This window comes from Stenella coeruleoalba, assembly GCF_951394435.1.
Source record: "Stenella coeruleoalba genome assembly, chromosome: 2".
Lineage (NCBI taxonomy): Eukaryota > Metazoa > Chordata > Mammalia > Artiodactyla > Delphinidae > Stenella > Stenella coeruleoalba.
In genome coordinates this window covers 136,900,127-136,927,453 of record NC_137147.1, presented here as the reverse complement: position 1 = coordinate 136,927,453, position 27,327 = coordinate 136,900,127, and the positions used below count along the sequence as shown (strand labels likewise).

At 45.0% G+C, this 27,327-nt stretch overlaps 1 protein-coding gene across 1 annotated transcript; it reads right to left on the bottom strand.

The window, feature by feature from the left end:
- Positions 1-5,217: 5,217 nt before the first annotated feature.
- LARP6 (La ribonucleoprotein 6, translational regulator) lies at positions 5,218-24,260 on the bottom strand. The gene is made up of 3 exons (XM_079912097.1): positions 23,561-24,260; positions 11,089-11,299; positions 5,218-7,182 (listed from the first exon to the last, which is right to left on the bottom strand). Exons 1-3 carry the CDS (start codon positions 23,764-23,766, stop codon positions 6,115-6,117), a joined length of 1,485 nt encoding a protein of 494 aa, XP_079768223.1. The 5' UTR covers positions 23,767-24,260; the 3' UTR covers positions 5,218-6,114.
- Between the last annotated feature and the right edge of the window lie 3,067 nt (positions 24,261-27,327).

The window sequence follows — 27,327 nt, the reverse complement described above, 5'->3', positions numbered from 1 at the left end:
TAAAGGCTACAAACCCCAGCACTCTAATTTCACCGACTGTTACATTCCCTTGTGAAGTTGTTAAGATCAAAAATGTTGGGGTTTTATAGGCTCCATCTTCCTTACATTATTTTAAGGCTATAAACGAAGAACAGATGGTACACTCTATCAATCTTGCAATTACCAGCTTCTAATCAGTTCTCAAGGTCAAAGTCAGCTTCCCCATCTTGTGAAGGGGCTATGCAACTCAGAAGAAGTATGTTTCTCTTCCAAAATTTAGGTCCTTAAAAGTGAAAACACAGTTGACGTTTCTCTCATACTTTTTGTGCTTAAAACGAATCTATTTGTTGGTCTCATTTGTTTTCTCTTCTGGGTTGTGTGTTTGTGGACTTGTGGTATTAGAAGAATCACTTTTGGATAAAGAAAATATGCATGTTCCTAACAGTTACTGTCTGTTCTCTCTGAAGTCTGTCCAAGATGCCATTTAAAGACGCAAGTACATTTGTATAATTGAATTCATCTGGGTGCTTGTTCATTGGGTTGGCCCTTCAGAGTGTACTCCAGGTGCTTCAGGGTAGGACCATCACCCTCATTTTACGTTCAGGAGAGGCAGCCTGGGTAGTCTCTTGGTTCTGACTTCCAAAAATCTCTACTCCATCATTCCTAAATTCTTCCACATTGGTCCTAGGCACTCACGCTCCTTTTCAGATTCCTTGGTGGTTCAGAGCTCAGCAGTCCCCATTCTAGACTTAACCTTGCAAAACATGCTTTTCCATACTTTATGACGGGACGTATGGACACTCCAAGGTGGATTCCAGGGCCAGAGAATTTCAGGACAAGGTGAAGTTGTCAAACAGTGCTGAATTATAGAGCCCTTAGAATCTATATGGCCTACTTGGATGTTTGGAAACACTAAATTTATATTACAATGTACAATATTTTTAAGACTGAGGAAAATAAGTTTTTATTCAGTATCCATTCAACAATTATTTCCTGAGTTCCAGCCATGGGCAGATGCTATAAGAAGTGTTGAGATAGTGGCTCTTACCTCCTGGTTCATAATCCAGCAAAGAAATGGTGCATAAACAATCGCTATAATGCAAACTGATTAGTACTATATATAAGCCTTTCCCATCCTTCTTTGAATGAGTTTATGGCCGGGAGTTATAATGACGATGTATTTTGGGGAGCTATTTCCTTATGCTGGAGTACCTTCCACGTATTACAGTATCCCCTCTAATCCTCACAAGAACACTGATGTTGTAGGTATTATCATTCTCATTTTACAGGTGAGGAAACTGAAGCTTAGAGAGATGAGACAGGCCTCACAGTCTGACAAGTGGCAAGTCTGGTACTTAGGGTCGTTCTTGTTTCCCAATCATGGGAACATAAGCTGGACTCTGCAGGTACCAGGTTACGTTCCCTTTAGACAGGGCTGTGTCCCAATTTGGACACTAGAGGGAACTAAGAGAGCAAAGTAATGAGAAGAATTTGCCTCTGGGCGACCTCTCCGAACAGCCACAACAAATTGACCTACCCAAGTTCATCTCTGAAGGTGGATTAACTACAATTGCAATGGCGAGAAGGCAGATCTGAACCTACTGCACATTCCATTTACAGAAAAGGGCAAGGATCACTTAGGAGTCATCTTTCATCCGAAGCCCTTCAGCCCGCTGCTTCTTTTACCCATATTGGGGAATATTTGTGGAATTTCTTGATGTCTGTGTACAGTCACAACACATAACTCACTTGCTTCTGCTCATCCTATCGCTGATTCCAAACCAGGGCTGCTGTGCAAACAGCTGCTCAACTAGAAACTGGTCCAAGGGAAAGTAGCGCAGTTCACCGGTGGGTTGCATACACACTCCTGACACGCCCCCCACGACCCCGTTTATTCCAGCTCCCAGAGCAGTGAGTGGCTGGTATGGTCCCTGCTCCATTGGCTCCATTGGCAGCAACGCAAAGGACTGATCCATCCGCATGACCATCATCCTGAAATATGCTTCATGAGGAGGAAGTTCTCAGGCTGTCACTTACAGGATTACCTCTTCACTAAGCAGCATCAGACGGCTTTGGAAACAAGTCAACACTCCCTGCTGTTTCAATCCTTTCCTCCTTAGAGTTTTGCCATTAGTTTCTAGGTAGCTTTTCCAGCATGTTTTACAACTCATAGGGAATAGAATATGTAGCTGAAAACTACTGGAAAAAACGAATTCACGTTTTAGGGAAAGTATTTAAAAATAATCACTGACCTATGTGTCTTCAAAAAGTACTTTCTCATGTGCTTCAGTCCCACATGAGACTAACCGTGTTTGGTTAAAACCAAACAGAGCCTTTTCAACCCGGCCACACCCTGGGGTGATGCAATAGTAAACAAGATACAGGCACGGACATGCTTCTGGACATGAAGCTGGCCCGAAGCTCAGGCCACCCTACGGTCCAACAGACTGTGGATCAACGAGCTAATGTTCAGAGAGACTTCCCTCCAAGACGCACTCCATGGCAGGAATTTGAGACAGCTTGGCCCTTATTCTGTGTTTAGGAAAGGGGCAGCCAGCAATTTTTTTTTTAAAGTTAGGGAAGTTATGCAAACAGAACTCTGCTTTACTAAGATGGGTTTGGTGGCATGACGGGGGATAGATTAAAGATTAGGATTGAAGACAGGGAGGAGGGTGTATGGACGTAAGTAAGCACGCGGGGAGGAAAAGAACATGGAAGGAACATTTCAGGGCTGGAACTAACAGCTCCGAGTTGTTGATTGAATGTGGGAAAAAAGGAAGAAGGTATAAATATGACAACCTCACATTCTTTGAGCTTTTACTATGTGCAGGTTAGCAAGCAGTTTACAAAAATTAACTCATTTGATTCTGACAAATTAAATGAGGAATTATCATCGTCCACCTTTCCTGGGACAGGAAACTGCGGCACAGAGAGGCTAAGTCACTTGTCAGAGGTCACTAGGATTTGAACCCAGAGGGTCAAAGCCCAGAACCTCCATTCGTCACATACGCTACAAGGTCTCTTCTCCAGTCCGGGGGACACGGAGGACAGTGACGTCACTGGCTGAGATAGGAAGTCAGGAGCAGCAGGTGTGTGCTTGGGTGGGTCAGTGGGGGTGGGGGAGGGCAGACAAGGTGGCGTTTTGGATGTGTGCGGGATGTGGATGTTCTACCAGCGCCACAAGTGGAGATGGACAGCAGGCTTCCGGTCCCCACACGGAGAGGGAGCTGGTTTTCATTAAAAATAATGAAACATCTGTAAACAGGCTGTTGGCTAACTCTCCCAGTCAAACTATTCCAGAAAGTCCTGCTATGCTCACAGACAGGAATCCCATGCCCCAGCTAAAGGTCTGGCCAGAGATTTAGGAAGATCAGGTTCATCAGCAAGGTGCTCAGGGTCGCTGGGCTGCACCGAGGGCTACAAAGGAGACCACACCCCAGACTGGAATAAGGAGGAGGGATCAGTGTCTCTGAGACTCCCTCAATTTATCCCAAGTCCCCTCCTCATTCCAAGGAATCAGTGCTTCTCAACACTGCCCGCTCATCAGGATCACCCAAGGAGCTTTAAAAACCACCAATGCCCAGGCCACACCCCAGAACCAATTAAATCAGACTATGTCAGGGGGAGCATAGGCAGTTTTGGAAAGCTCTCTAGGTGACTCCCATGTGAGGCCCTAGTTAAGCACCAGAGCACAGAAGGAGGATTTGTCTTTGGAGATGACAGAGAGCAGGGTAATGACTAACATCTATAAAGTACTTTTCATTTCATAAGACACTTTCACATACATGGCCTTATGGCCTTATTTAAGGAGCATCTTACCATTATTCACTGGTTGGAAGGGGAAACCATGACTCACAAAGAGAAATGACTTGCTCAAGGCCAAACAGTTACTTACCAGAAAAGCCACGACTAGAATCCAGATCTGCTGACCTCAAGTTCAGGGTTCTTTCGTAAGGTCCCATGGGGCAGTGCCACGGACAGAAGGCCAAGCTCATCTGTATTCACATAGAAAGGTGAGAGTGTAGGTACTTTTTAAAGTAATTACGATCCACAGGAGAGGATCTTAAAATAGAGCTGCAGCTGTGTGCCAGGGTGTAAAGGGGTGGAACACCTGGAATGTAGCCAGGCCAGTAAGAGCTGGTGAAGCCCAGGTGTCCCATTGGCAAGTGGCTGTGGGAGGGACCAGGCAGGGGGTGAGTGGGACTGAGGGTAAGAGAGGGAGGCCCAGGGCAGGACCTGGAGTGGCACTGCCCAGGGTCAGAAGGCCTGGGCTCCAGATATAAGCCTTTGGGCCACCTACAGTTGTAGTGGTGGAAATAGCAAATCTGAGTAATTCCTGAAGGCTTTTACCAGTTTATAGGAATTCTTCTGGGACTTTAGGGGCACACTATCTTACTAACCAGATAATTTGTACAGAGCTGTACAGAGCTGCTAATTTGTACAGAGCTGTATAATTAAAAATACACTCTCTTTTCCCGTTTTCACAATGGCCTGAGGTATTATCCTACCTCAGCAGCTTCATGAGTAAAACTGGTACAATAATACCTCACAGGGACACTAAGAGGATAAATGAAAGAATGTGTCTAGCCAAATGCCTAGCACATAGAAGGTGCTGAATAAATATTAGTGCCATTTGGGGTTTCTTCTTTGTGGAATGTGGATGGTGAGGTTCCGCATTCTGAGACCCATCTGGTGTTCAGAGTGTGGGATCCAGAGCCAGACTGCTAGGTTCAAGCCCCACCAATCATCTAGCTTGTAAACCTCGGACAACTTAGTTACCCACACAAAGCTTCTGTTTCTTCCAGTGTGAAACAGAAATAACATGTGAACCTTCTTGTGTGGTGGTTGGGAGGATTAAATGAGATAATGCATGGAAAACTCTTAGCATAGTCCCTGGCATCCAATCACTGTTCAACAGTTATTAACGAATCCCATTAAACGTGACTTGCCTAAAATCCCCCAAGGTTCAAGCGGATAAGCGAACCCTGGAATCTAGGCCAGTACCGTTTCTGCTCCACCCAGGCAGCTTCCACTGAAATGGAGCTAACACTGATGGAGGGCCAGCTGCATCTCAGAAACTGACATCAAGGCAAAGCACTTCACAGGGATACGACGAGGCCAAGGGGGGCGGGTAACTCTCTTCAGGTCACAGAACTAGTAAGCTGGGGATATGGGAGTCAAACTGTCTGACCTCAAGTCCCACAACCATTGTCCATACCAGTGGCTCTCAGATTCTAGAGTGCATCAGAATCACCTGGAGGGCTTGCTAAAATCCAGATTCCAGGCCCTTCTCTCAGAGTTTTTCACTCAGTCTGCTGATGTAGGGCCTGAGAATTTGCATTCCTAACAAGTTCCCAGATGGTGTCAATGCTGCTGGTCCGGGGACCACATCTAGAGAACTTGGTCTATACTAAGCTGCCTTTGTTTGGTACGATTCCTTGTAATGAAAGACTGTGGTGCTCTAACATCTGCACAAGCTCTGCTGACCTCTCAGGCTGCCGGAAGCCCCAAGGAGAGCCCTGGGGCACACTCAAGAAATGTGTCCCTGTTAAGCTCCTCAGAGCCTCATGACACCACCCACAGCCTTGTCAGATGCACACAGATTTTGTCAGGCACAGTCTATGGGTTCAGAGCCAGAACTCCCAGTTAGGTGTTTTATTATTTATTCACTTGACAGGAAACATACATTTGGTGGTATAAAACACCATGCTACTGGCTTAACTAGTTGCTGTCGTACAACAGAACTCCTCTGGGCTTTCAAGAAGCCCTTGCATGGCCAACTGAGGATGGCTCAGTCACTGGAGAGAAGAACCCTGCCACGAAGAAGAGACCCACTGCCAGGCCCTCTCTGGGCAGCCTCTGCCCCACAGCCCTCCAGAGCCATTCACACACGTTGGGCATCATCAAAATAATGGTCATGCTGGGAGGAATGGGTGCTCTGAACTAGAAGAGGGTCTTAAAACCAGAGCATACCAGGCAATTCATATATATTACAAACATATAAATTAAGAGATCTACACGTATACAAAATCTTTCAATGGGACTTAATTTCACTCTATGTCATGCCAGGTATTTGTCAGAACCTTGAAAACAGAGGAGGTTTTCAATGGAGCTGGTAATAAAAATAGAAGGTATTTATACACAGGCCCTGCTCCTCTCGTGTCCACTGTGGAATCCTCTGGTGTTGTCAGGGCCTCTGGGCAACCTCAGCACCCCCACAGGTAGCCTATCTGCAGTCTGCATCTTCCGAGAGAGCAGGGGACTCGCTCTGGGGCTCTTCTCCTGCGTCCCCATCTCAGCCTGGCGGCGCCTCCGAACCCAGGGGCTGCCAGAGGGAGTGACGCTGCTGTCCGAGGAATAATCCATGCACTTGCGAAAGGTCTCAGGACTGGCGCTGGAGTTCGGCCTACCTTCTTCGGCCAGTGGGGATTTTCTGGAAACGCCTTTTCGTTGAGCCAAGGGGCTGCTCCAAGGACTTGAGCACGGGGAGGCATTCGGGCTCAGAAAGAGATTCTGGTGGCCAGAAGGGCTGAGCTTGTTGGCGACTGCATGGCGCCGGCCAGCCATAGGGGACGTGGGATTGCTCTCGGGGTCGGAGGAGCTGTTGGCGGAAGACTCATCCCCCACGTACTGAAGCTCCTCAACTCTCCTGTTTAGGGACTTGTTCAGGTGGATGCTCGACGTGGGTTCTTCATCCTGGTTCTTCTCTTTGGATGGTTTCTTTTTGGGTGGCTTCATACCAATCAGGACAGCTTTCATGCTCTCCCGGCCCTGAGATTCTGTGATCATGAACTCATGGGCTTTGATGGCCGCTTCCACCTCCTCGAACTCCACAATGGCGCACTCTTGGGTCCCCACCTGGCTGTACCGGCCGCTGATCCTCCGGATATCAGGAGGCAGCTCTCTCCCGGGTTTGAGGATTCGCACCGACGAGATGACTCCAAAGGTCCCGAAGAGCTTGAGCAGGTGTTCCATCACCTTCTCCTGCACCCTTCCATTCTTCTGGGGGGTGGCCAGGGCCCAGAGCTTAGGGGACAGGTAGAGGTCATAGACCAGGAGCATCTTGCTGGGGAGGTTCTCGCTGGGGAAGAGTGGGACAGGGGTGGTCCTCCTCACCTTCCGGTGGTCCTCATTCAACTCGAGGGTCACTGAGTACTTCAAGGCATGTGCTGTGGTTCTCCAGTCCCGTGTAAGGTGTTTTACCTGAAGAACACAGAGCAAATCAGAGATGGTACCTATTGTCCTTGTCCTCCTGGTGTCCTCTATAATCTCCCTCCCTCCTTTCCTTACCCCTGGAACATCAGTAACTAGAATTATACCCGGTATGTGCAGGCACTCAGAAACCTAGTGAGTGAACGAATACACTTTCTACAGTTACAAACAAGGCAGCACGGTTTAGAACAGTGCTGTCCGACAGATCTTTCCGAGCTATGGAAATATTTTATTCTGTGCAAGTTTAAAGGTTAAACCTGCAGGTTGTGGAACAAGGCTGTTGAAAACACAAATCCAGAGGCCACCTCTAACTGACAGTAAGACCTGAGAGTTATGCAGTCCCTCAGTACCTCAACTTCCTCATCTGTAAAATGAAGACATTAATAGTGTCTACCTCATAGAACTATCATGAGGACTAAATGAATAAAGAAATATATACAGATCTACCCCCAGACACACGTTTTACATATATAAAACTTAGGACAGTGTCCAGCTCACAGTGAGTACTCAACAAATACTATGTGCTATCATTATTTCAAATATTACAGGCTACCATTTTGACAGGATCTGGAGATTTTAACATTCAAATCCTTCTCTGAAGTGGTGCTTCCACATTTCTGCATTCAAGACACAGAAGGTGCCAAAAGATCTTTCAGTATCTCCTGAAGATGATGTGGGCTGTTTCAACTTGGAATTAAATGCAACTTGGGTGTCAAGGAGAATGATGAAACGGTCCCTCACTCCTCCTCCTTTAGTGGAAATTGTGCGTATCAATGTTGCAGTGCATGGAAGCTATATTTATACGGTAAAACAGTAATTTTCGAGAGGCCCACTTCTGGGGAAGGGAATGCCATGGAGAATGAGTCATCCCGAAGAAATGGTGGACGTGACTGGGTGGGTGGGTAACCTGAGCCAGGAATGGCGAGATCACCCGGAGCCAGTGCAGCTGCTCTGCAGAGGCACCCTGACCCAAACAGGAACTTGCCGGACCTCAGAAGGGAGGGCTCCCAAACAGGGCGGGGTGGGGGAGCCCTGGCAGAGCTCTGAGTAGTACCGGCAGGCTCCTGGAGAGAGGGCACTCTCCACTCTAGCCTGTGGCCTCTGGGTGAAACAGCCCAGACTGGGGCTTAGGGTATGGGAATCACAAGTCACCTACACACAGAATCAATGGGCTGATTACCGTGGCAGGAGCCAAGGGCAGAGAGAAGCAGGTCCAGGCTTGGAGAGTTGAACTGCAGGTGGACAGGGTCTATGAGGGATCCAGAAAGGGTGAAGAAGATGACCACAGGACAATGGCTCTGTGGGGGTGAAACATGGGGGGGCCTTCTCCATTGCCAGTCAAGGAGGGAGCACTCAGGAGAGCAGGGGAAGACTGGGCAAGGAGTGCCTGGAGGAAGGCCAGGGTGGCCTTACTCAGAGGGCCGGAGAAGCTGCTGGAAGGCCATGGCCAATCCAGAGAGAAGCAGGACCCAGTATCCACCGCCCAGAGCCAGGAGTCAGGGCCACTGGGAATCTCTCTTAGGTCTGAGCATCCCAGGCCTGGGTCTGTGAGCTTGGGGAAGGAGTGTTCAGGCACCACCTAGGAAGAGGAACCAGAGAGCTGCCATCTTTGTGCAATTACTAGAACTTGGTAAGATTTTCCAAAACTCTGTGATGGCCCTGGTCATGTATGTTTCCTATTATGATTAGCAGGAAACGCTTTAGAATGAAAAGGGTCTTTGCTATCATTTTGGAGGTGTTGGGGAGTCTGTGTCTACTCTGCAGCCAGTTTTCAACAGAGAACTCTCTGTTGAAAGATCCAGTAAGTGGCAACTTAAAAAGGAAAGAAAATTAGGCTCACTTTTAGGGTCCCTGGGGAGGAATAAAGGAATGTACAGGATGATTCCACTGGCTGCTCCATTTTGGGTTCCCCCACCAGCACTTTCATGTGAGGGCTTGCTCACTGTTCTCTGGACATGTGTGATACTGTGACTTATACTAAGAAATATATATATATGGTCTTCATCCCTGTTACTGGCACTGAGTTCCTAAAACGTTTGTAAGTTCCTGAGCGATAGAGCACAAGGAGCATCTTCTGCTCTAATGAGGCGACTCTGGGTGGGCTCCTGGATGGGACCAGCCATGATTTGAAGCTTGGAACTTTTAGCCCTGACATTCTCCAGAAAGGGGAGAGGGGCAGGAAATGGATGTAATAATATCCGTATTATTATTATTATATAATAAGATAATTATTATAATAATAATTGATCATTCTACATGACAAAGACTCCATAAAAATCCCAAAAGTTCAGGGTTCGAAGAGCTTCTAGGTTGGTGAACATATCCTAAGGAAGGTGTCACACCCCAACTTCATGGGGACAGAAGCTCCCACACTTGGGACCCTCCCAGACCTTGCCCTGTGCATCTCTGCGTCTGGTGGTTCCTCTGTATCCTTTATCATATCCTTTAATAAACTGGTAAATCTAATTAAGTCTTTTCCTGAGTTCTGTGAACAGCTGTAGCAAATAATCTAATCCAAGAGGGCGGAGGTCATGGGAACCTCGGATTTGTAGCCAAGTCAGACAGAAGTTGTGGATCCCTGGGGATCCCTTGTGACTGGCATCTAAAGTGTGGTGCAGAACCCTTAGCCTGTAGGGATCTGATGCTATCCCCAGGTAGACAGTGTCAGAATTGGGTTAAACTGTAAGACACCCAGCTGGGTGTCACAGAATTGCTTGGTATGGGCAAAAACCTCCCCCACATCTGGTGGCAGAAGTATTGTGAGGAAGAAGAGTAGGTTTTTCCTCTACAACATGAAATGCCCTTTCCCTTCTCCTGTACTTGAAAACTCCTACTCATCCTTCAAGATCCTATTTCAACGTCACTGCTTCCGGGAAGACTTCTCAATTCTCCAGGCAGGGTTAGTTGCTCTGATCAATTAGCTCCAAACAGTACTTTGTTCTTTCTATTGCAGTACTGTTGATGGTCATATTGTGATCCTTCACTGGTCTGTGCCCCTTATTGGACTTTGCCAGGGCACGGGGGAATGACATGTTCATTTTGTATATCCTGTGCCTAACACAGCACTCAGAATACAGAGCAAATATGTTTGATGAACGAATAAAGGAAAGAAATCAAGAGAAGAGGGCAGAGTATTCCAGCGGGCGAGGCAGAGAAGAGCTCCGGGAGGAAAGCTCTCCTCCAGTGTTCTCTGACAAAGAACACAGGCAACTTGGCTGGGACCCACTCGTTACACATCCTGTTATGCAACAGGCCACGTGGGCTTTTCCATTCTAGTAAATACACTTTCCCCAAGGGAGACACAGAGTTCTTACTCCAACTGGCCTGTTAACTCTTCAAGAAGCAGGGAATTCACAACCCAGTTGCTGGATCTATACAGCAGAGACATGCGGTAGATATCCCGCAACTCCATCCTATAGATGAGGATGTTGGCATTACACAGCAAAGAAGGCTGATGTCTTGGAGGAGGCTCATCTCCCAGAGCTCCTTCCTCCTCTTATTTATTCAACTTGGCAAATGAAGAGCTTTGATTTCAGATAATTCTAGGCTGGGTAGGTGTCTCTCAAGGTCACTGAGCCCCCTGTCCTGGCACAGCATCCTCCTGGCCACCCACTTGTCCGGCAAGAGTGCCTGAACTTTGCTAAGAACAAGTAATGTCATTTCATAACTGCCACCAGCTGAGACTTGTCCCAACACCCAGGACCCTTTTAATAGAGTGGGAGGATATTCTTAATAATGATCCTAAATCCCTTCTCTTGATCATTTTCCCCTTTTCCAGGGCTTGGAGGAAATAAAAAGTTGTTAGTCATCAGGTTTCAAGGGGGTAAAAAATATTGAGAACCACAACCCAAAGCACCTCTGAAATCCTCAAAGCGGCTTCTGAGAACGAAGCCTCACCTTTTTGAAGGATGTGAGTAGCTTGACACTCACATACCCCAGCTTGTTCCTCCTCACGTGCTTTAGCAGGAAGGCGTCCTTCTCCAGGTTTTCATCAGAAAAGTAGAATTCAATCTGATCCACCAGTTTCTTGATTAACTCCTCGTCCGGGGGCTGCCACTCCTGCTCCAGGTCTTCACGCTCGTTCTCGCCCCCACTTGTCGTGGCGCCACTGAGACCAGAAGGGGACACGAGGTGTTAGGGGTTGAACCGTAGCCCCCAAGTTTCATGTGTTGAAGTCCCGCCCCCCCATATGTCAGAGTGTGATGGTATTTGGAGAAAAGGTCTTGCAGATGTCATTAGTTAGAGATGAAGTCACCCCAGAGTAGGGTGGGCCCTAATCCACGCGCACACAGGGAGAACACCGCGTGAAGATGAAGGCAGAGGTTGGGGTGGTGCGGCAGAGGTCAAGGAATGTCTAAGATTGCCAGCCAGCAAACCATCAGAAGTTAGGGAACAGGCCTGGAACAGACCCTTCCCTAGCGCCTCAAGAGGGGGCAAGCCCCTGCTGACATCCTGATCTTCTCAGAGAGAGAGTCTCCTCGGAGAGGAGACTTCCAGCCTCCAGAACCATGAAGCAATAAATTTCTGTTGTTCTAAGCCACCCAGTTTGTGGCACTTTGTTACAGCAACCCTAGGAAACCGTAATGGGTCACATGTGAACTGGGCTCCTCGGAAGTGAGAATCACATGGCCACAAGGGGAGAGATTTTTTGCCCCCAACTAGCTAAGAAATCAAGCTTTCATTTTTTTAAATTTAATTTTATTTTTTTTATACAGTAGGTTCTTATTAGCCATCCATTTTATACACGTCAGTGTATACATGTCAATCCCAATCTCCCAATTCATCACCCCCCCACCCCACCCCCCGCTGCTTTCCCCTCTTGGTGTCCATACGTTTGTTCTCCTCTTCATCTGTGTCTCTATTTCTGCCCTGCAAACCGGTTCATCTGTACCATTTTTCTAGGCTCCACATATATGCGTTAATATACGATATTTGTTTTTCTCTTTCTGACTTACTTCACTCTGTATGACAGTCTCTAGATCTATCCACATCTCTACAAATGACCCAATTTCGTTCCTTTTTATGGTTGAGTAATATTCCATTGTATATATGCACCACTTCTTCTTTATCCATTCATCTGTCAATGGGTCAAGCTTTCATTTTTAACAAGAACAGAAGATCATTAAAAAAGAAAAACAACACCCTCTATTAACATTTATGTTGCTCTGCCATTGCCAAGATGCTTTTCACACATACTCCTATTCTCCCCTCCCCACAAATCGTTCTTGCCTCCGCACGTTCTTCAACTCCAGCAAAATTTTCACTGGCTCACAACCTTAAAAAAAAAGCAATTGTGTAAGAGTCCAAATGAGAAAAAAATCGAATATTCTGGCAGGAGAAAAAAAAACTAAATCTATCTCACAATTTTTCAATTTCAGAAATTACATTTAGCATAAAATACAGGTACTTGTAGATCTTAAAAATGAAGAGTTTTAGTTATTTGCCTGTAGAGAGTCTGGAAATGGTTTTTAAAATACCTTACTGATGTCAGAAGACAAATGCGTATGTACTAAAGGAAAAAAAAAAACAGTCTGAGAGACTAACTTTAAAAGTATGTTTCTTCAAAAGGCTTTTTAAAAATGGGATGATAAACTAAGGGAATATGTTAAGGCAGCCCATTAGATATAACAGGTCAAGTGCAATTTAAACAGTAGATAAGTTGAATATTTTAAAAGTCCCTAAAAGGTAGCTGTGGCAGACACCAGTCTGACTCACCCAACAGCTAACAGCAAACTCTTTCTTACTTGCCCTCCTTTACTACGGAGGTTATAAAAACTAAATGCTCACTTTCCCAGTCTCTCTTCCAGGTGGTAGCCATTTGTCATGTTATGGCCAATAACATACAAGTGAAAATCTCTTGGTCTTGGCCTTGCCCCTTCCCCTTTTATCTGTTTTGAGTGTGGATGTAATGGTTGGAGCTGTAGCAGCTATTTTATTACCATAAGGAAAAGGTCAGGAGAATCAGCTTGGCCTAATTTATTGACATTATTGGTTCTGATATTACTGAGTTGCTGAACCAACTACTATAACTACATACTTGCATAATTATGATTATTACATGAGAAAGATAAAATCCTATTTGTTTAATTCACTGTTATTTGGGTCTTCTACTACTTACAGCCGAATACTAGGATAGTAACGCTACACTGAGAAAAGAGGTGCTCAAAACACACCAAAGGAAAAGTGTCAGTGGGAAAATCAATGAAATGAAAAAGAAAATGCCAGATGGAAAGTACAAATTTTCACTTTATTACAGAAAGTGTACACCCTAGATAGTAGTTAAAATGGATAGGTTGAATATACCAGATGAAATAACTAAGAATGCATAGGAAATTCTGGGCCCAGCTGACAAGGGTGACAATGAATAGCAGGGGATGGGGTGAGGTGTGTGATAACGACCAGCGAAGAGTTTTGGGTGGACTCAGAGGCATAAGCAAAATGGCCCAACTTACTACAAATGGCTAGTATATCACAGGTGACCAGACCATTAAAGGGACTCACAGACCAATAAGTCCTACTTCCTAACCAGAGCAGTTGATGCCATCACTAAAAGTAAACTTACACACAAATAAAACATAATGGAAGGAAGATGATGCACTTTCTCACTTTCTCCAGTGCCTATTCTAGACCCTCCCATTCTTCCCAAGGTCAGCCACGGGAAGACTTTACTCCCTGCAGATGATTCTACCTCAGACTTGATTAAGAAAATCAAGTTCATCCAATCAGACTTGCCCAGACCTTCCTCAGACTTGTTCTGTGTGTCTGGACATCCACCAAAGAATTCATTTGCTATATCTGGGCACCTTTTCTCCATCTTGGTCTCTTGCCCCTGGCTGCAGGATGGGACACAGTTGATCACCTTCTTCTTGATATTCTCCCCCTGGGCTTACATGAGTTGTTCTTTTCTGGGTTTTCTTCCCATCTGACTGCCCTTTCAGGATCTTCTTCCTCCCCCATTTTGAAATGTAGGTATTTGCCAAGGATCTTTCCTTGGTTCTTTATCCCCTGGCAACCTCGACACTTCAGCCACTGGTTGGCTCATCTGATTCAAGTCTGCCTCTCCTCCTACTCCTCCATCCTGCTCTCACTCCTGAGTCCAGTCCTCAATTCCTAACTGCCTGCTGGACGTTTCCACATGGGTAGCCTGATACTGCTTCAATATCAATATGTCCAGAATCAAGCTGTCACCTTCTGCAGAACTCAGCCTCAGGTAGGACCAAAGCCTGGGCCTGTTTACCAAGAGACATTCTACCTGGGAACCTCATCTTCTTTTCACACAATCGCTCAGTGAATAATCCATAATGTGTTGGGAGGTGACTCTGTGTCAGTATTTGCACCTGGTGAGCAACTAACCAGAAATTCCAGAACAGGTGGGTAGTACTGGGAGGTGACAGAAAGCCTCTGTGTGAGTGCAGAGGTGAGCTTCTTGCCCCCAGAGGACCCCTCCCTCTGCATGGGTGCTGTCAGCAGCAACTGTACATCTCCCAAGGGGAATCTTGGAAGATCAGGAAAGCCTGTTTTATATAGGGGAGCCTGCGGCACTGTTTCCTGGTTCTTGTAACAGCCTTCGAACACAAAAGACCATGTATCCTTCACAAACATTAAAGAAGTTTGTATTCTTTTTTTTTTTTTTCCGGCACGTGGGCCTCTCACTGCTGTGGTCTCTCCCGTTGCGGAGCACAGGCTCCGGACGCGCAGGCTCAGCGGCCATGGCTCACGGGCCCAGCCACTCCGCGGCATGTGGGACCTTCCCGGACCGGGGCACGAACCCCTGTCCCCTGCATCGGCAGGCAGACTCTCAACCACTGCGCCACCAGGGAAGCCCGAAGTTTGTATTCTTTATATATGAACACTGACAACTTTTTGTCAATTACAACTTTCCTAAAATAACCACATTATCTTCCCTCCCATACTGTCCCACAAATGACTTTCCCTACACTCTCTTCTATGTGCTTAGACTCAAAACCTAAGATGCATTTTTCAGCCTTCTCTTTGCCCCCACATTGAGTCAGTTATCAAGTGCTGATTTTATTCTGCAGTGTCTCCCATCTGTTCTCTCTTTTCCATTCCAACTGTTCTCATTACTTCTCTCTTGGACCCTATTAATAGCTCATCAAAAAATAATTCTTAAAAATTAAAGTAATACATATACATAGAACCAACTGAAATAAAATAGTAGAAAACTTATAAAGAGAGCAACAATCCCCCTCTCCACTCCTCTTTCCTAGATGCAACCTCTATTCAACCATTTAATTCCTATGAGAGTTGCTGTATAGGTCTATGAAATAAGTTCATAGCTCTATATATCACTTGCCAATTTCCGAAATTCTTTGTTGATGTCCTATTATACAAAAGAAGGATTTGGGGTCACTGAAAAGCCTCTTCTTTCAACTTTTAAATTTTTATATTATTTTTGGTTTTTCTATTAGCCTTCTCTATGTGTTTTAAATAATATACTTAAAATTCTCTTTCTTATTCCAACATTAAAAAAAATTTCCCAATTCCTCACAACATATGATGTGCATATTATTACCCCTCCTTTTCCTTCAACTCTCCTTACATTTCCAACTTCCCAAATTTTATCAGATGTGCCTTTATTTCATTTTGTCATGGTTCATAATATTTACAAGTCTATTCTGGAACTACTATTTCATGCTTTGTCTATAGATAGATACTAAACTCTGAAAGTCAATCAGTTGTAGGTCATTATTATTACTATATAAACATTGGTCACTGCAGGGAGAAGGCATTTGCTAAGATTACAGTTCTCTTCTTAAAATACTGTCAGTTGACTGACCACTTGGACTGATCTTCTATGCCTATTATTTTCTATCACATTGTCTGTCTGTGCCTTTGTCTTTGATTTATATGTGAAGAGATTTCCTTGACATTATCTTCCAACCTTTTCCAGTGAATTTTTAAAATTTCAGTAATTATTTAGTCTTTAAAAATTCTTTTATGTCTTCAGATCGTTCCTTTTTAAGAGCATCCTGTTCTTATTCTGTGGATACACTATCTTAAATTCTCTCAGGGTACTAACTGGAGTATATATAATTTTTAACAGCCTCTTCTGTTTCCAACAGTGTTCCCTCTGTATCCTCTGGGGTTAGTTTTTCCATTTAATTTTCATGTCACTGATTTTCTTCACGTGGCTGGTAAACAGCCATCTTTTTCTTTTTAAAAATATTTTTAAAATAAACTCATTTTATAATAGTTTTAGATTTACAGAAAAGTTGTGAAAATAGCATAGAGTTCCCACATATCCCACACCAGAATTCTTCTATTATTAATAGCTTGCATTAGTATGGGACACTTAAGGAACTAGTATTAATACATTATCATTAGCTAAAGTCCATACTTTATTCAAATTTCCTTAGTTTTTACCTGATAGCCTTTTTCTGTTTCAGGATCCCATCCCACGTTACATTTATTCATTGTGTCTCTTTAGGCTCCTCTTTTCTCTTGGCTATGACACTTTCTCAGACTTTCCTTGTTTTCGATGACCTTGACAATGTTGAGCAGTACTGGTCAGGTATATTGTAGAATGTCCTTCAATTGGGATTTGTCTGATACTTTTTTCATGATTAGACTGGGGATATGAGTTTTTGGGAAGAGGACCACTGATGTAAATTTCCATTCTCATCGCATCATATAAAGGGCCCATTCTATCCAAAGACTGATAATTGTGGATGTTGACCCTGATCACCTGACTGAGGTAGTGTTTGTCATACGACTCCACCGGAAAGTGACTCCTTTCCCCCCCTTTCCATACGGTACACCTTGGAAGGAAGCCCACACATAAGGAGTAGGGAACTATGGCTCCATAGTTATTCATTCTGAAGAATGAAGTCTGGGTTGCTTTTTCTTGGTGGTTTGTGAGGGCCCCCTAGGAATATGTACCCTCCTATTGTTTTTCTTCCTTAGGTGGCTCTATATACATGGGTGGGGCATGCCAATTGGCAGGCTTCACTTCAGAGTGAACTGGAAGGGAACAATTAAGTAGGAGCCCTATATCAGGTACCAGCTCTACCTTAGCAGTCCTAGATCACCACTCAGTTCACTCAATTCCTTTAGGAAATAATCTTGTTTCTTTTTTCCCCTGGGAAGTAAAGGGTATATTGTTTACTACCTTTCATTGGCAGGTAGAGAGGCTGGGCAATTGTTCTAAAGGAAGAATTTAAATTACCTCTCAGATATTAGCATCCCTTTTCACTCTTGCCTCCTTTGCGTATTTCCCAACCACAGCCTTTCTAGGGTTCTTTCTTCCCACCTCCTGTCACTTCCTGTTGTATTTTGGGCTACAGTCTCTTCCGTTCTGTGCCTTATTACACGTTTTCAAGAACAGCTATAAAATGCCACTGCTCTGTCTTGATACTAATAATGTTTCCTATTTCCTATTAAATAAAATCCAAAATCCTTAGCTCTTTATTCAGATTCACTTAGAATGTGGCTGTAACCAGCTTCCAAATGCATTTCTATTTCCTTGCAGATCCTTTGCTCCAAGCAAATAAAGACATATAGTTCCCCATATCACAAGGTTTCTGGACTCTATGCCTTTGTGCATGCTGTTCCCATCTCCTTGAATACCTTGCCCCTCTCTCTCAGGTCCGAATCCTAGTCACACATCAAGGCCCATCTCAAACATAACTCTCCCAGGAAGGAAATCATGTCAACTTCTCCTAATACTTGCCTCTACTTGTATCAGAGCTACTTGTGTGCATACCTTATTAATGCCCTGAACTCTAAGTTCTGGGAGGGTAGGATTCATATTGGGTTCTTTCATTCTACCCAGAGCCTTGCACGTAGTAGGAATTTAAAAAGCATCACCAAGGTAAAGTGAATTGTTTCTGTATGGGCAAATCACACCTATCAGAATTCTTTTAGGGAGAAAATATGGTTCCTGGTGAATATGTTGCTAGTGGCCTTTCAAGAGGACTGTGAAAAAGTTTTACGTTTGTGTTACTGTTTTGCTTTAAATAAAGTATTATAAATTGGGAGCGATGATGAGTTCTTTTGTTATGACTGTAAACTTGCTAGAAATGGAAACAAAGCATAGAAATAAGGGGTACATTTTGAAACAGCTAATTGGGCTCCACAGACCAGTGTTGAAATATCTATTATATTTGTAAATGATTTGGAGAAATAAGGGCAGGATAAGATCTCCAAGGCTGCTTTTCTCATAAAATTTCAAGCTACTTTGGCTGTTAATTGAGTGGTTAATCAGATGATACCTTATGAAGGAAAATACCCAAACTAAAATGGTGGAGTAATGAGCTCCTCACTAAGACTTTCAGTACAGAAAAATTTTTGGACTCATCATCTATCCTTGCCAATGGTCTAATATATGTTGGTTGGGTCACCAAGACCAGGAAAATGATGGACAGCAACATGGAGGATAGTGAACACAAAGGAGAAAATAACATTTATGAAAAACACTAGGGTCCAGTACCATTGTGTGAAGTTTCTTTTGACTCGTCTCTAGAAAATGATAATGAATCTGAAAAGGTTCAAAAAGGCAACGAAATTGATAATGCAATATAAAAACATGAGGGAAGATTCAAAAAATAAAGGTTCAGGAGGACAGGTCGAAAACATATATAGGTATGTACCAACTCTGGAAAAGGTATCACGGGAACAACTACATAGCAAGTGTTGGCAAAGATGTGGAGTAAAGGGAACCCTCATGCACCACTGATGGGAATGTAAGTTGGTGCAGCCACTATGGAAAACAGTATGGAGATTCCTTAAAAATAGAACTACCATATGATCTAGAAATTCTATCCTGGGTATTTACTCGAAGAAAATGAAAATATTAATTAGAAAAGATATATCCACCCCTATGTTCACCACAGCATAATTTACAACAGCCAAGATATGGAAGCAACCTAAGTATCCATAAACAGATGGATGAATGGATAAAGAAGCTGTGGTTAGGTGCGTGTATATATATATTATATATATATATATATATATATTATATATATATATATATAATATATATATACATGCACACACACACATATACACACAATGGAATATTACTCAGCCATAAAAAAGAATGAAATCTTCTCATCTGCGACAACATGAATGGGCCTAGAGGGTATTATGCTAAATGAAATAAGTCAGACAGAGAATGACATATACTGTATGATTTCACTTATATGTAGAATCTAAAAAACAAATGAACAAACATAAGAAAACAGAAACAGAGAACAAACTGGCGGTTGCAGGGAAGTAGAGGGAGGAGACAGATGGGTGAGGGAGATTAAGAGGCACAAACTTCCAGCTGCAAAATAAATGAGTCACGGGTATGAAACGTCCAGTGTGGGGAATAGAGTCAAAAATTACATAATATCTTTGTATGGTGAGAGATGGTAACTGGACTTATCGTGGTGATCATTTTGAAGTGTACAGAAGTATCGAATCACTATGTTGTGTAACAGGAACTAACATAGTGTTGGAGGTTAATTATACTTCAAAAACAAACAAACAAAGTCAGAAAAAGAAATCAGATTTGTGGTTACCAGAGGTAGAGGATGGGGGAGAGGAGGAGGAATTGGATGAAGGTGGTCAAAAGGTACAAACTTCCAGTTATAAGATAAATAAGCACTAGGGAAATAATGTGCAACATGACACATATAATTAATACTGCTGTATGTTATATGAAAGATGTTAAGAGAGTAAAGCCTTAGAGTTCTCATCACAAGGAAAAAAATTTATTTTCTATTTCTTTAATTTTGTGTCTATATGAGATGATGGATGTTCACTAAACGTATTGCAATAATCATTTCATGATGCATGTAAGTCAAATCATTATTTTGTACAACTTACACTTATATAGCGCTGTAGTCAATTATATCTCAATAAAACTGGAAGAAAACAAAAATAAACTGAGGGGAAAAAAATAAACTGAGGGGGAAAAGGCAAGGAAGTGCTCATTTCTGTTTGCCTCTTTACGAGGGACTCTTGTTCAATCCCAGATGATCATGGAAAGCTCTATTTTACATATGAATGTCAGCTAATAAATGTACAAAGAATGATAAAATGAGGAAATCACCAATATGTAATCCCCGATGAACTGACTCAAGCAAAGATCATCAGTGGATGCTAACACCATTAGGTGAAATGTCGCTGGTGAAAGAATATTCTCGAGAAGACCAGATGTTACTTGTTAATCACAATGGAGGGATCACCTTACCCAAGAAAGTCAAATTTAGCATCACTAATGGTGTATGCTGCCTGGGTGATACAATAAGTTTATGGGAGTGCCCAAAGAGTCTTCTTGCCAAAATGTTTAACTGAATCTAATCAAGCCTTCTGCGCTAACTTGAGTTTACGGGAAACACATGGTACAAAGGAGCAAGTTAAGCTAGACGATGAGAACATAACCAGACCAGTTCAAACTGTGAAACATTCAACAAGACATCTGGGCTCTTATCTAAAATAGGAAAGCATTAAAAAAAAAGTGGGGATGCTCTAGATTAAAAGATTCTAAAGAGATATAATAGACAACTGTCTCGATCTGAGGTTCTGGTTTGAGGTGAAAAAGAAACAGCTGTAAAATACAATGTGGGACAATTGGGGGAAACATGAATGTGGAACTTGACTATTAGATTAGTTTAGGGATTATGTTAGGGAATTATTGTTAATTTTCTTAGTTGCAGTAGTAGTATTATGATTTTATAAGAAAATGTCATTATTAAGAGCTACAAAATGAAGTACTTAGGGTATAAGTCTTGTGTACAACATACTTTCAAATAGTTCAGGGGAAACCACGCACATTATACATCCATCAAACAAATATGGCAAAATACTAACAACTGTTTAGTCTAGATGGCAGGTATACAAATGCTCAGGTTACTAACTCTTTCACATTTTATGTCTGAAATTTTTTATGTTAAAAAGGTGAGAATAAAAGAAAAGACATCTTTTTAGTGGGCAAGATGGGGGTAAGACTAGAGAGATGGTGCTAGGTATTGAAGATACAGAGAAGATTAAGACAAGGTCTCTGCCTTCAAAGATCTCACTGTCTAGAAGAGGAGAAACACACAAATATTTCTACTTGATGGAGTGAGTGCTAGGAGAGAGACACACATTCATTCAACAAATATTTATAGAACACCCACTACGTGGCAGGTGCTGTGCTGGGCACTGAGGATGCAATGAAAACCAGGTAAGCGCGGTCCCTGAAGTCATGGAGCTCATATTCTTATGAGGGAGACAAAACTATAGAATTACAACTGTGGTGTGTACAGAGTACTACAGCAACACGAAGAAGAGAAAACAAACTTGGCTTTGGGGTAGGGACTGAGGATGGTGGGGAAGAGGCAGCGAAGTTTTAAGGCTACTAGAACTTAACCAGAGGGACCTGAGGTGGGAGCACAAAGACATGTGGACACAAAACAGCAACCTGTGTTCAGGGACCTAGTGGGGGTCAGCACTGGGGGAGCACGAATTGTTAAAACGGGCAGGGAAGGAAGCAATGGCTGAGGGACGATACGGGTGGATACCCATCTCAACCAGCGAATATGGGAACCTGGGCTTTCTCCTGCAGGCTCTGGGAGCCCAGAAGTGTCCACACAGGGTGGTGGCCGCTGCTGTGCCAGGCTGGCTCAAGCAGGGGACAGCGTGGCTCCTGTTCTTGGCTGCACTCTCCTTGTGCTCTGGATGTTTGCCCGCTGGGCTCTGTCAGCTCCACCACCCTGAAGAGCCCCAGGGATTTTTCTGGAGTCAACTCTATGCCAGTGGGCAGCAGGAAAGGCTTCAGACTGAATGCTCCATGAGACTCCAGCCCCTGGAGCTGGGAGAGAAGGGTGGCTCTGGGGTGAGAACCACCCCACGCCCGAAGAAAGGATCGTGTTCTTCTAGATCTCCATAGGGGTTCCCAAGAAATAAGTAGGGCTTTAATCCCTGCTAATGGTACAATCTCAAAATGTAGTACCCGGGATAGGGGACAGCTCTTTGCCACAGTTGCAGGCAAACAGATTCAGCAGAATAAGCCACTCTGGACTATTTTACATGACCTCTGAAATGATTTGACTAAGTGGCTGCCTTCTCAAGATTGTGAGATGTCAGTGACTCATTATTTTTATACTTTCAATACTCAGCACACAGGTGAGTGAATGAATGAATCAGACTTTACAGTAAAGTGCTGATATTATGTACTAATCTGTCATGTCACCTGCTGTTGCCCAGCTTTGCTGCACTAAACCACTGGGCTGGACTTTCCTGCTCAAATACCTCTATCTGAATGCCCTGAAATTCTGGGTCCTTAAATCTAGACCTCTTCCACTAGGGAAGGGTCAGGCAGTGAAGGGGAATGGCTCTAGACCCAGGATCCTCATGCCCTTGGGTTGAGTGTTCTCCCAATGAAGTAAATATATGCCTGCCAGGGAATAATCCTGCAGAGCTCTGGTAGCTCAGAGCATGTGCAAAGAGGACTCTTAATAGATGCCTCTTGGGATCTCCCATTATTTGCAAGTTCTGTCACTGCCCTACTCCTATTGCTAGGGATGCTCCATACTGCAGCTCCTTTCAACAGCAGGAAAAAAATCACAGTCCTTAAAGGCCTGGGTGTTAGTGGACACAAGAGTAAGGTCTCTCTCTGGCTGAAAATAAAGCTCAGGGCCCAGAGGTGAGCTTAGACAGGTGGTTTCTTGTGCTAGACTACCCATTACCCAGGAACCCAACGCCAAGGCAGCAAGATGATGATGCAAGCTTAGAAGTCAGACGGAGAAGGGGCATGAAAATGGGAATCCCCCAGCAGGGGAGGATGAAGCAGCAAGCCCTAAACTGATTCCAAATGGGGCAAATGAACTCTACACGGTGAAATCACTCCTCCTTGGATCCCCCAGCAGCAAGTGTCAGCTGTGCCTGGCCGGCCCCCCAACCCCACTTGGACTGATAAGCAGACAGGGAAATGATGGCAGTGAAGGCTAGGTGGGGCCACTCTCATGGGGAGGTGGGCCTGCTTCGGAAGTGGAGACTGGGTTGGGCTAGGCTTTTTGGAGGGTCTTTGGGTGAGCTCAGGGAAGGAGAGTCTGGGGAAGAGATGGCGAGGATGGTCCAGGAAGGACTTCCCCCTGGGTCCCAGAGCATGCCCACGTCTAGGCCCCTCAGATCCCCGCCGCCAGTTCCGAAAGCCTTGGTGGGGTTAAAGGCTGCGGACCCGGTCACCAGCAACCGCCAAAAGCCAGTTCTGACTCCGTGGGACGGCCCAGAGCAGCGTCACGGGGCCGGGGGGGGGGGGGGGTGTGTGGGGGGGAGACGACCCGCTATGCCCGCGGAGTTGTGCTCCCGCAACTGGGGTTCGGCCGGGACTCGGGGTCGGCGACTCCCACCTGGGCCAGGGCCCTGCCGCCGCGCTTACCTGTGCCCGCGGCTCGGCTCCTCCTCGCTGGCGCTGCCCCAGCCTGGGCTGAGGTACCGAGAGGGGTCCCCCGAGCCCCGCGCCTCCGCCCCCTCCTCCTCCTCCTCGTCCTCCAGCTCCTCTACGTCCTCGGCCTCCTGGATGGCGACGCGGATCTGCACCGCAGTCTCGGGCCCGGACAGCGCCTCCTCGCCGGGCTGGGCCATGGCTCGTGGGCCGGCCGGGTCTGCGGCGCCGCCGGGTCCCCGCGCCGCGAGGCCGAGCCAGCCGGGCGAGGACTGCTGCGACGAGGGGGCGGAGGCGACGCGAGCGGCTCTGCCCCGGAAGGACGGGGGTCGCGGCGCCCCGCCCCGCGCCGCCGTTGCCACCACCCCGACGGCCTACCGAGCGCCAGCGCAGACGGGGTCGCGTAGGGGGAAGGTGCCTTCCTCTGCTGTCCTCTCGCAGAGGCCTGTCCGGGACTGATTCCCCGACCCCCCGGTCCTAACAGTGCGCGCCCGATGCTCACACGGCCCAAGCCCGAGTGATGTGCCAGGGCTCCCTCCTCCCGCCCGCTCCTTTCCAGGCGGCCCCGAGGAGGGGAGGGGCGCGGCACATCTGACTTCACAGTTTGTGGATGACTCTGGGGGTGGCAGGCCCAGACAGCAGCTTAAGGGGCTTCTGTGCCCCCTTCGCGTTTCCCCTTCTGACTTGCACAGACGACCGAAACCTCCACCGTAGGTCAGTATGGCATAAGCACCCTCTACACTGTGCGTCTTGTGACGTCAGGGACTTGGCTCTTGCCGTGCCTCATTCTAGTGGTTCCCAGAGTGTGGTCCCCAGACCAACAGCACCAGCTTTACCTGCGAACTTGTTAGAATTGCACATTCTCAGGGCCCACGCAGACCTCCTGATTAAGAAGCTATGGTTCAGAACTTTGTGCTTTACCAAGCCCTCCAAGCGAAGCTGAGGTTCACTAAAGTTTGAAATCCACTGCCCTCTATGCCTCTTAGAATATGCCCTGCACATAGTAAGCATCCAAATATTTGTTGAATGAATAAAGGGAGCTACTGAAATGCCAGTATGTTTGAAACCCTGCCACCTTTTCACATTTAGCTTTATATTGAGTTCCATCTCAGCCCTTCAAATGTGACCCAGAAACCAGGGACAGGGGCATAGAAATGAAGAAAACTTCCATCTGCTTTCATGAAGCTCTTGATTTAGCGCCTTATGCGTAATCTGTTGTGTTAATTTGCCACAGTAGGGCTTCAAAAGAATGGAAACCTGGACCATCACCTTTTGGCTCAAGAAATGGGGTCTTGGAAATCAGCATCCTGGTAAAAGAACACCATGCACAGGGCTCTGGGCACCTGAGCTGGGCCAGGAGAGACCCAAGGGGGCAGTAAGGACAGCCCCTCTTTTTAAGGTTTGACTGGAATCTGTATCCCTTTCTTTTTCAGATCTCTCTTTTGAAAGAAGAGGTCCTAGAATGAGTAAGTGAAGGAAGAGGTACACCCTTGGTGTTCTGCCCTAGAACAGCTCACAGCCTGGAGTCTGAGCTACTAGGAGGAAGAGGCAAGAAGTCAAGAGGATCTGTACCTCCCTCCAGGGCTACGGTGATTATAGGACCTCTACACACCTGGTCCACCACTGCAATGAAGAGCAAGAGGAGAGAGATTTGTAAGCCCCTGCACGCCTCCTGATCTGATAACTTTAGTCCCTAAATTCACAAAACAATATGCATCATGTCATTTAAACTGTTGTGTGGCAAAAACTACAGGGATTATTATCCCTACCCAGGATAATGGCTCCATTGGTACCAGGTTTTAATTTACGTAGAATTCATGCATACCTTATATCAGGGTTTCCAATTGCCTGACCATAAGAGTCCCCTGGGGACTGTTCTGAAAATATAGACTCCTAGTCCCCTGTAGTTTGAAAACAGGCAAGTTGGTGGGTGAATCTGATCTGCGGAGGTGTTTTATTTGGTTGGAGTTTTGAAAAAATAAATTGAATTTATATGCCCTTAGATCCAAATATTTCTACCTATGCTGATTCTGGTATTATTTATTTCTGACTCCGTATAAAGGAATTTTGGATCTAGAAAGGATGTTATACACCATCCAGCCCTGAGCTCCTCCTGTTCTGGATTGGGTACCCTCAAGAGTACAAACCTTTCTGCCAGGGCCCCAGTGAGAGAATCAAATGCAAAATTTTCATGAAATTTTTAAGGCAACTTCACATTTGATTTGATTAGTTCTACCCACACACCTCATCATTTGTGTCATTGATGAAGGAACCAGGCCTTTTAAAGGGCCCTTCTGGTTTCCAGCTCCTTCCCACACTGCGCTGTGGCCAGGGAATGAGGCCGCTTCCGCTCAGGCCTGTGTTTAGCATCACTGCAGGGAGTCTGCATCAGTATGGAGATGATTAGCAAAGCCTCCTTCAACAAAGTCATGACCCACGGTTGGCCTCGTTCGCTTTCCCTGGAATCTTGAGAGCTCATTTTTATAGTAAACTCAAACTGGGACATGGCTTTTTTCCATAGTTTCTGAGTATAAAACAAAAGGAAAAACATTGACAAGGCATCAGGATGGCCTACGGTTAAGTTAAAGCAAAAACTCAACCCTGGAGACCGCTCCAATAACTGTAGGTGAAGGAGGCATTTTACTTACTCATTTGTTTAAGTACGTAACTGTGCTGGCCTCAATTTTGTAAAGCTGGCCTCAATTTTGTAAAGTAACTAAGACATGATCCATGAATACCAGGAGATGGAGGGAGCCTGGAAAAGAGAGGCTTCAATAAAAAGAATGTGTCCACTGCAATATATGTTGTAGCAGAAATCTGAACAAAGAGGCACAGCCTGTAAAAACATCACCAAGGATGTCTTGACACTTGTTAGAATAGCTTCCACCTAAGTAGCAGAGTATAGTAGAAAAAGCACCTGCTCTGGTATCAGATAGACCTGGAGTCAGACACCAGCCTTGCCACATCTTAGCTCCATAACCTCCTGTTGTTGTTTTCTTACCTGTAAAATGGTCTGAATGATCCTTACCTCATCAAGCTGGAGACGTGGATCAAATTAGATAGTTTGTGGAAAATGTCTAGTACAGCACTTGGCCTAGATTAAATGCTTGGTGTATGCTGGTGTACACTGTGATGTGGACTTCTAAGTACTTTCGTACCAGGAAAGGCTTAGCCTGTGTGGGGAACACAAACCCTCTAGCTGCTGCATTCCTCCATTGTAAATCAAGAAATTGGTATTTTTTTGTGTAAATACAAAAAACTTTATAAATTGAGGTAGCCTTTCAGGGCCAACTTAATTCTGCATACACTGACAAAACAGAACCTCTCTGGGTAGGAAATCAGCATCTTTCTACAGTTCATTTTTAGCTTCAATAAGAATCAAGATATCCATCCACAGATATGAGGTGTTTTATGAGACTTGTCCATTAATATACATTCTCCCTTGTTGAATAATATCAATCCCCAATAGCCACCTAACCAGAAACACATTTCCCAGAATGCTTTGCATATTGTTCTAATCATGTGACTACATTCTGGCCAATAAGATGGGAGCAAAATGTTTTCTCCCACTTCTGGGTTGTGCTTCTAGAAATGCAGATGTGTTTCCCTGGACTTTTTCCTTTGCCCATTGGCAGGAGCAACCATGTTGGCCCCAAGGATGGAAGCCACATGTTAAAGATGGCAGAGAGAAACCCTGGACTTATTTAGTGAACCATAATCTGGATCATCATTTGACAAAAAAAAGAAACTCACACCTTGCT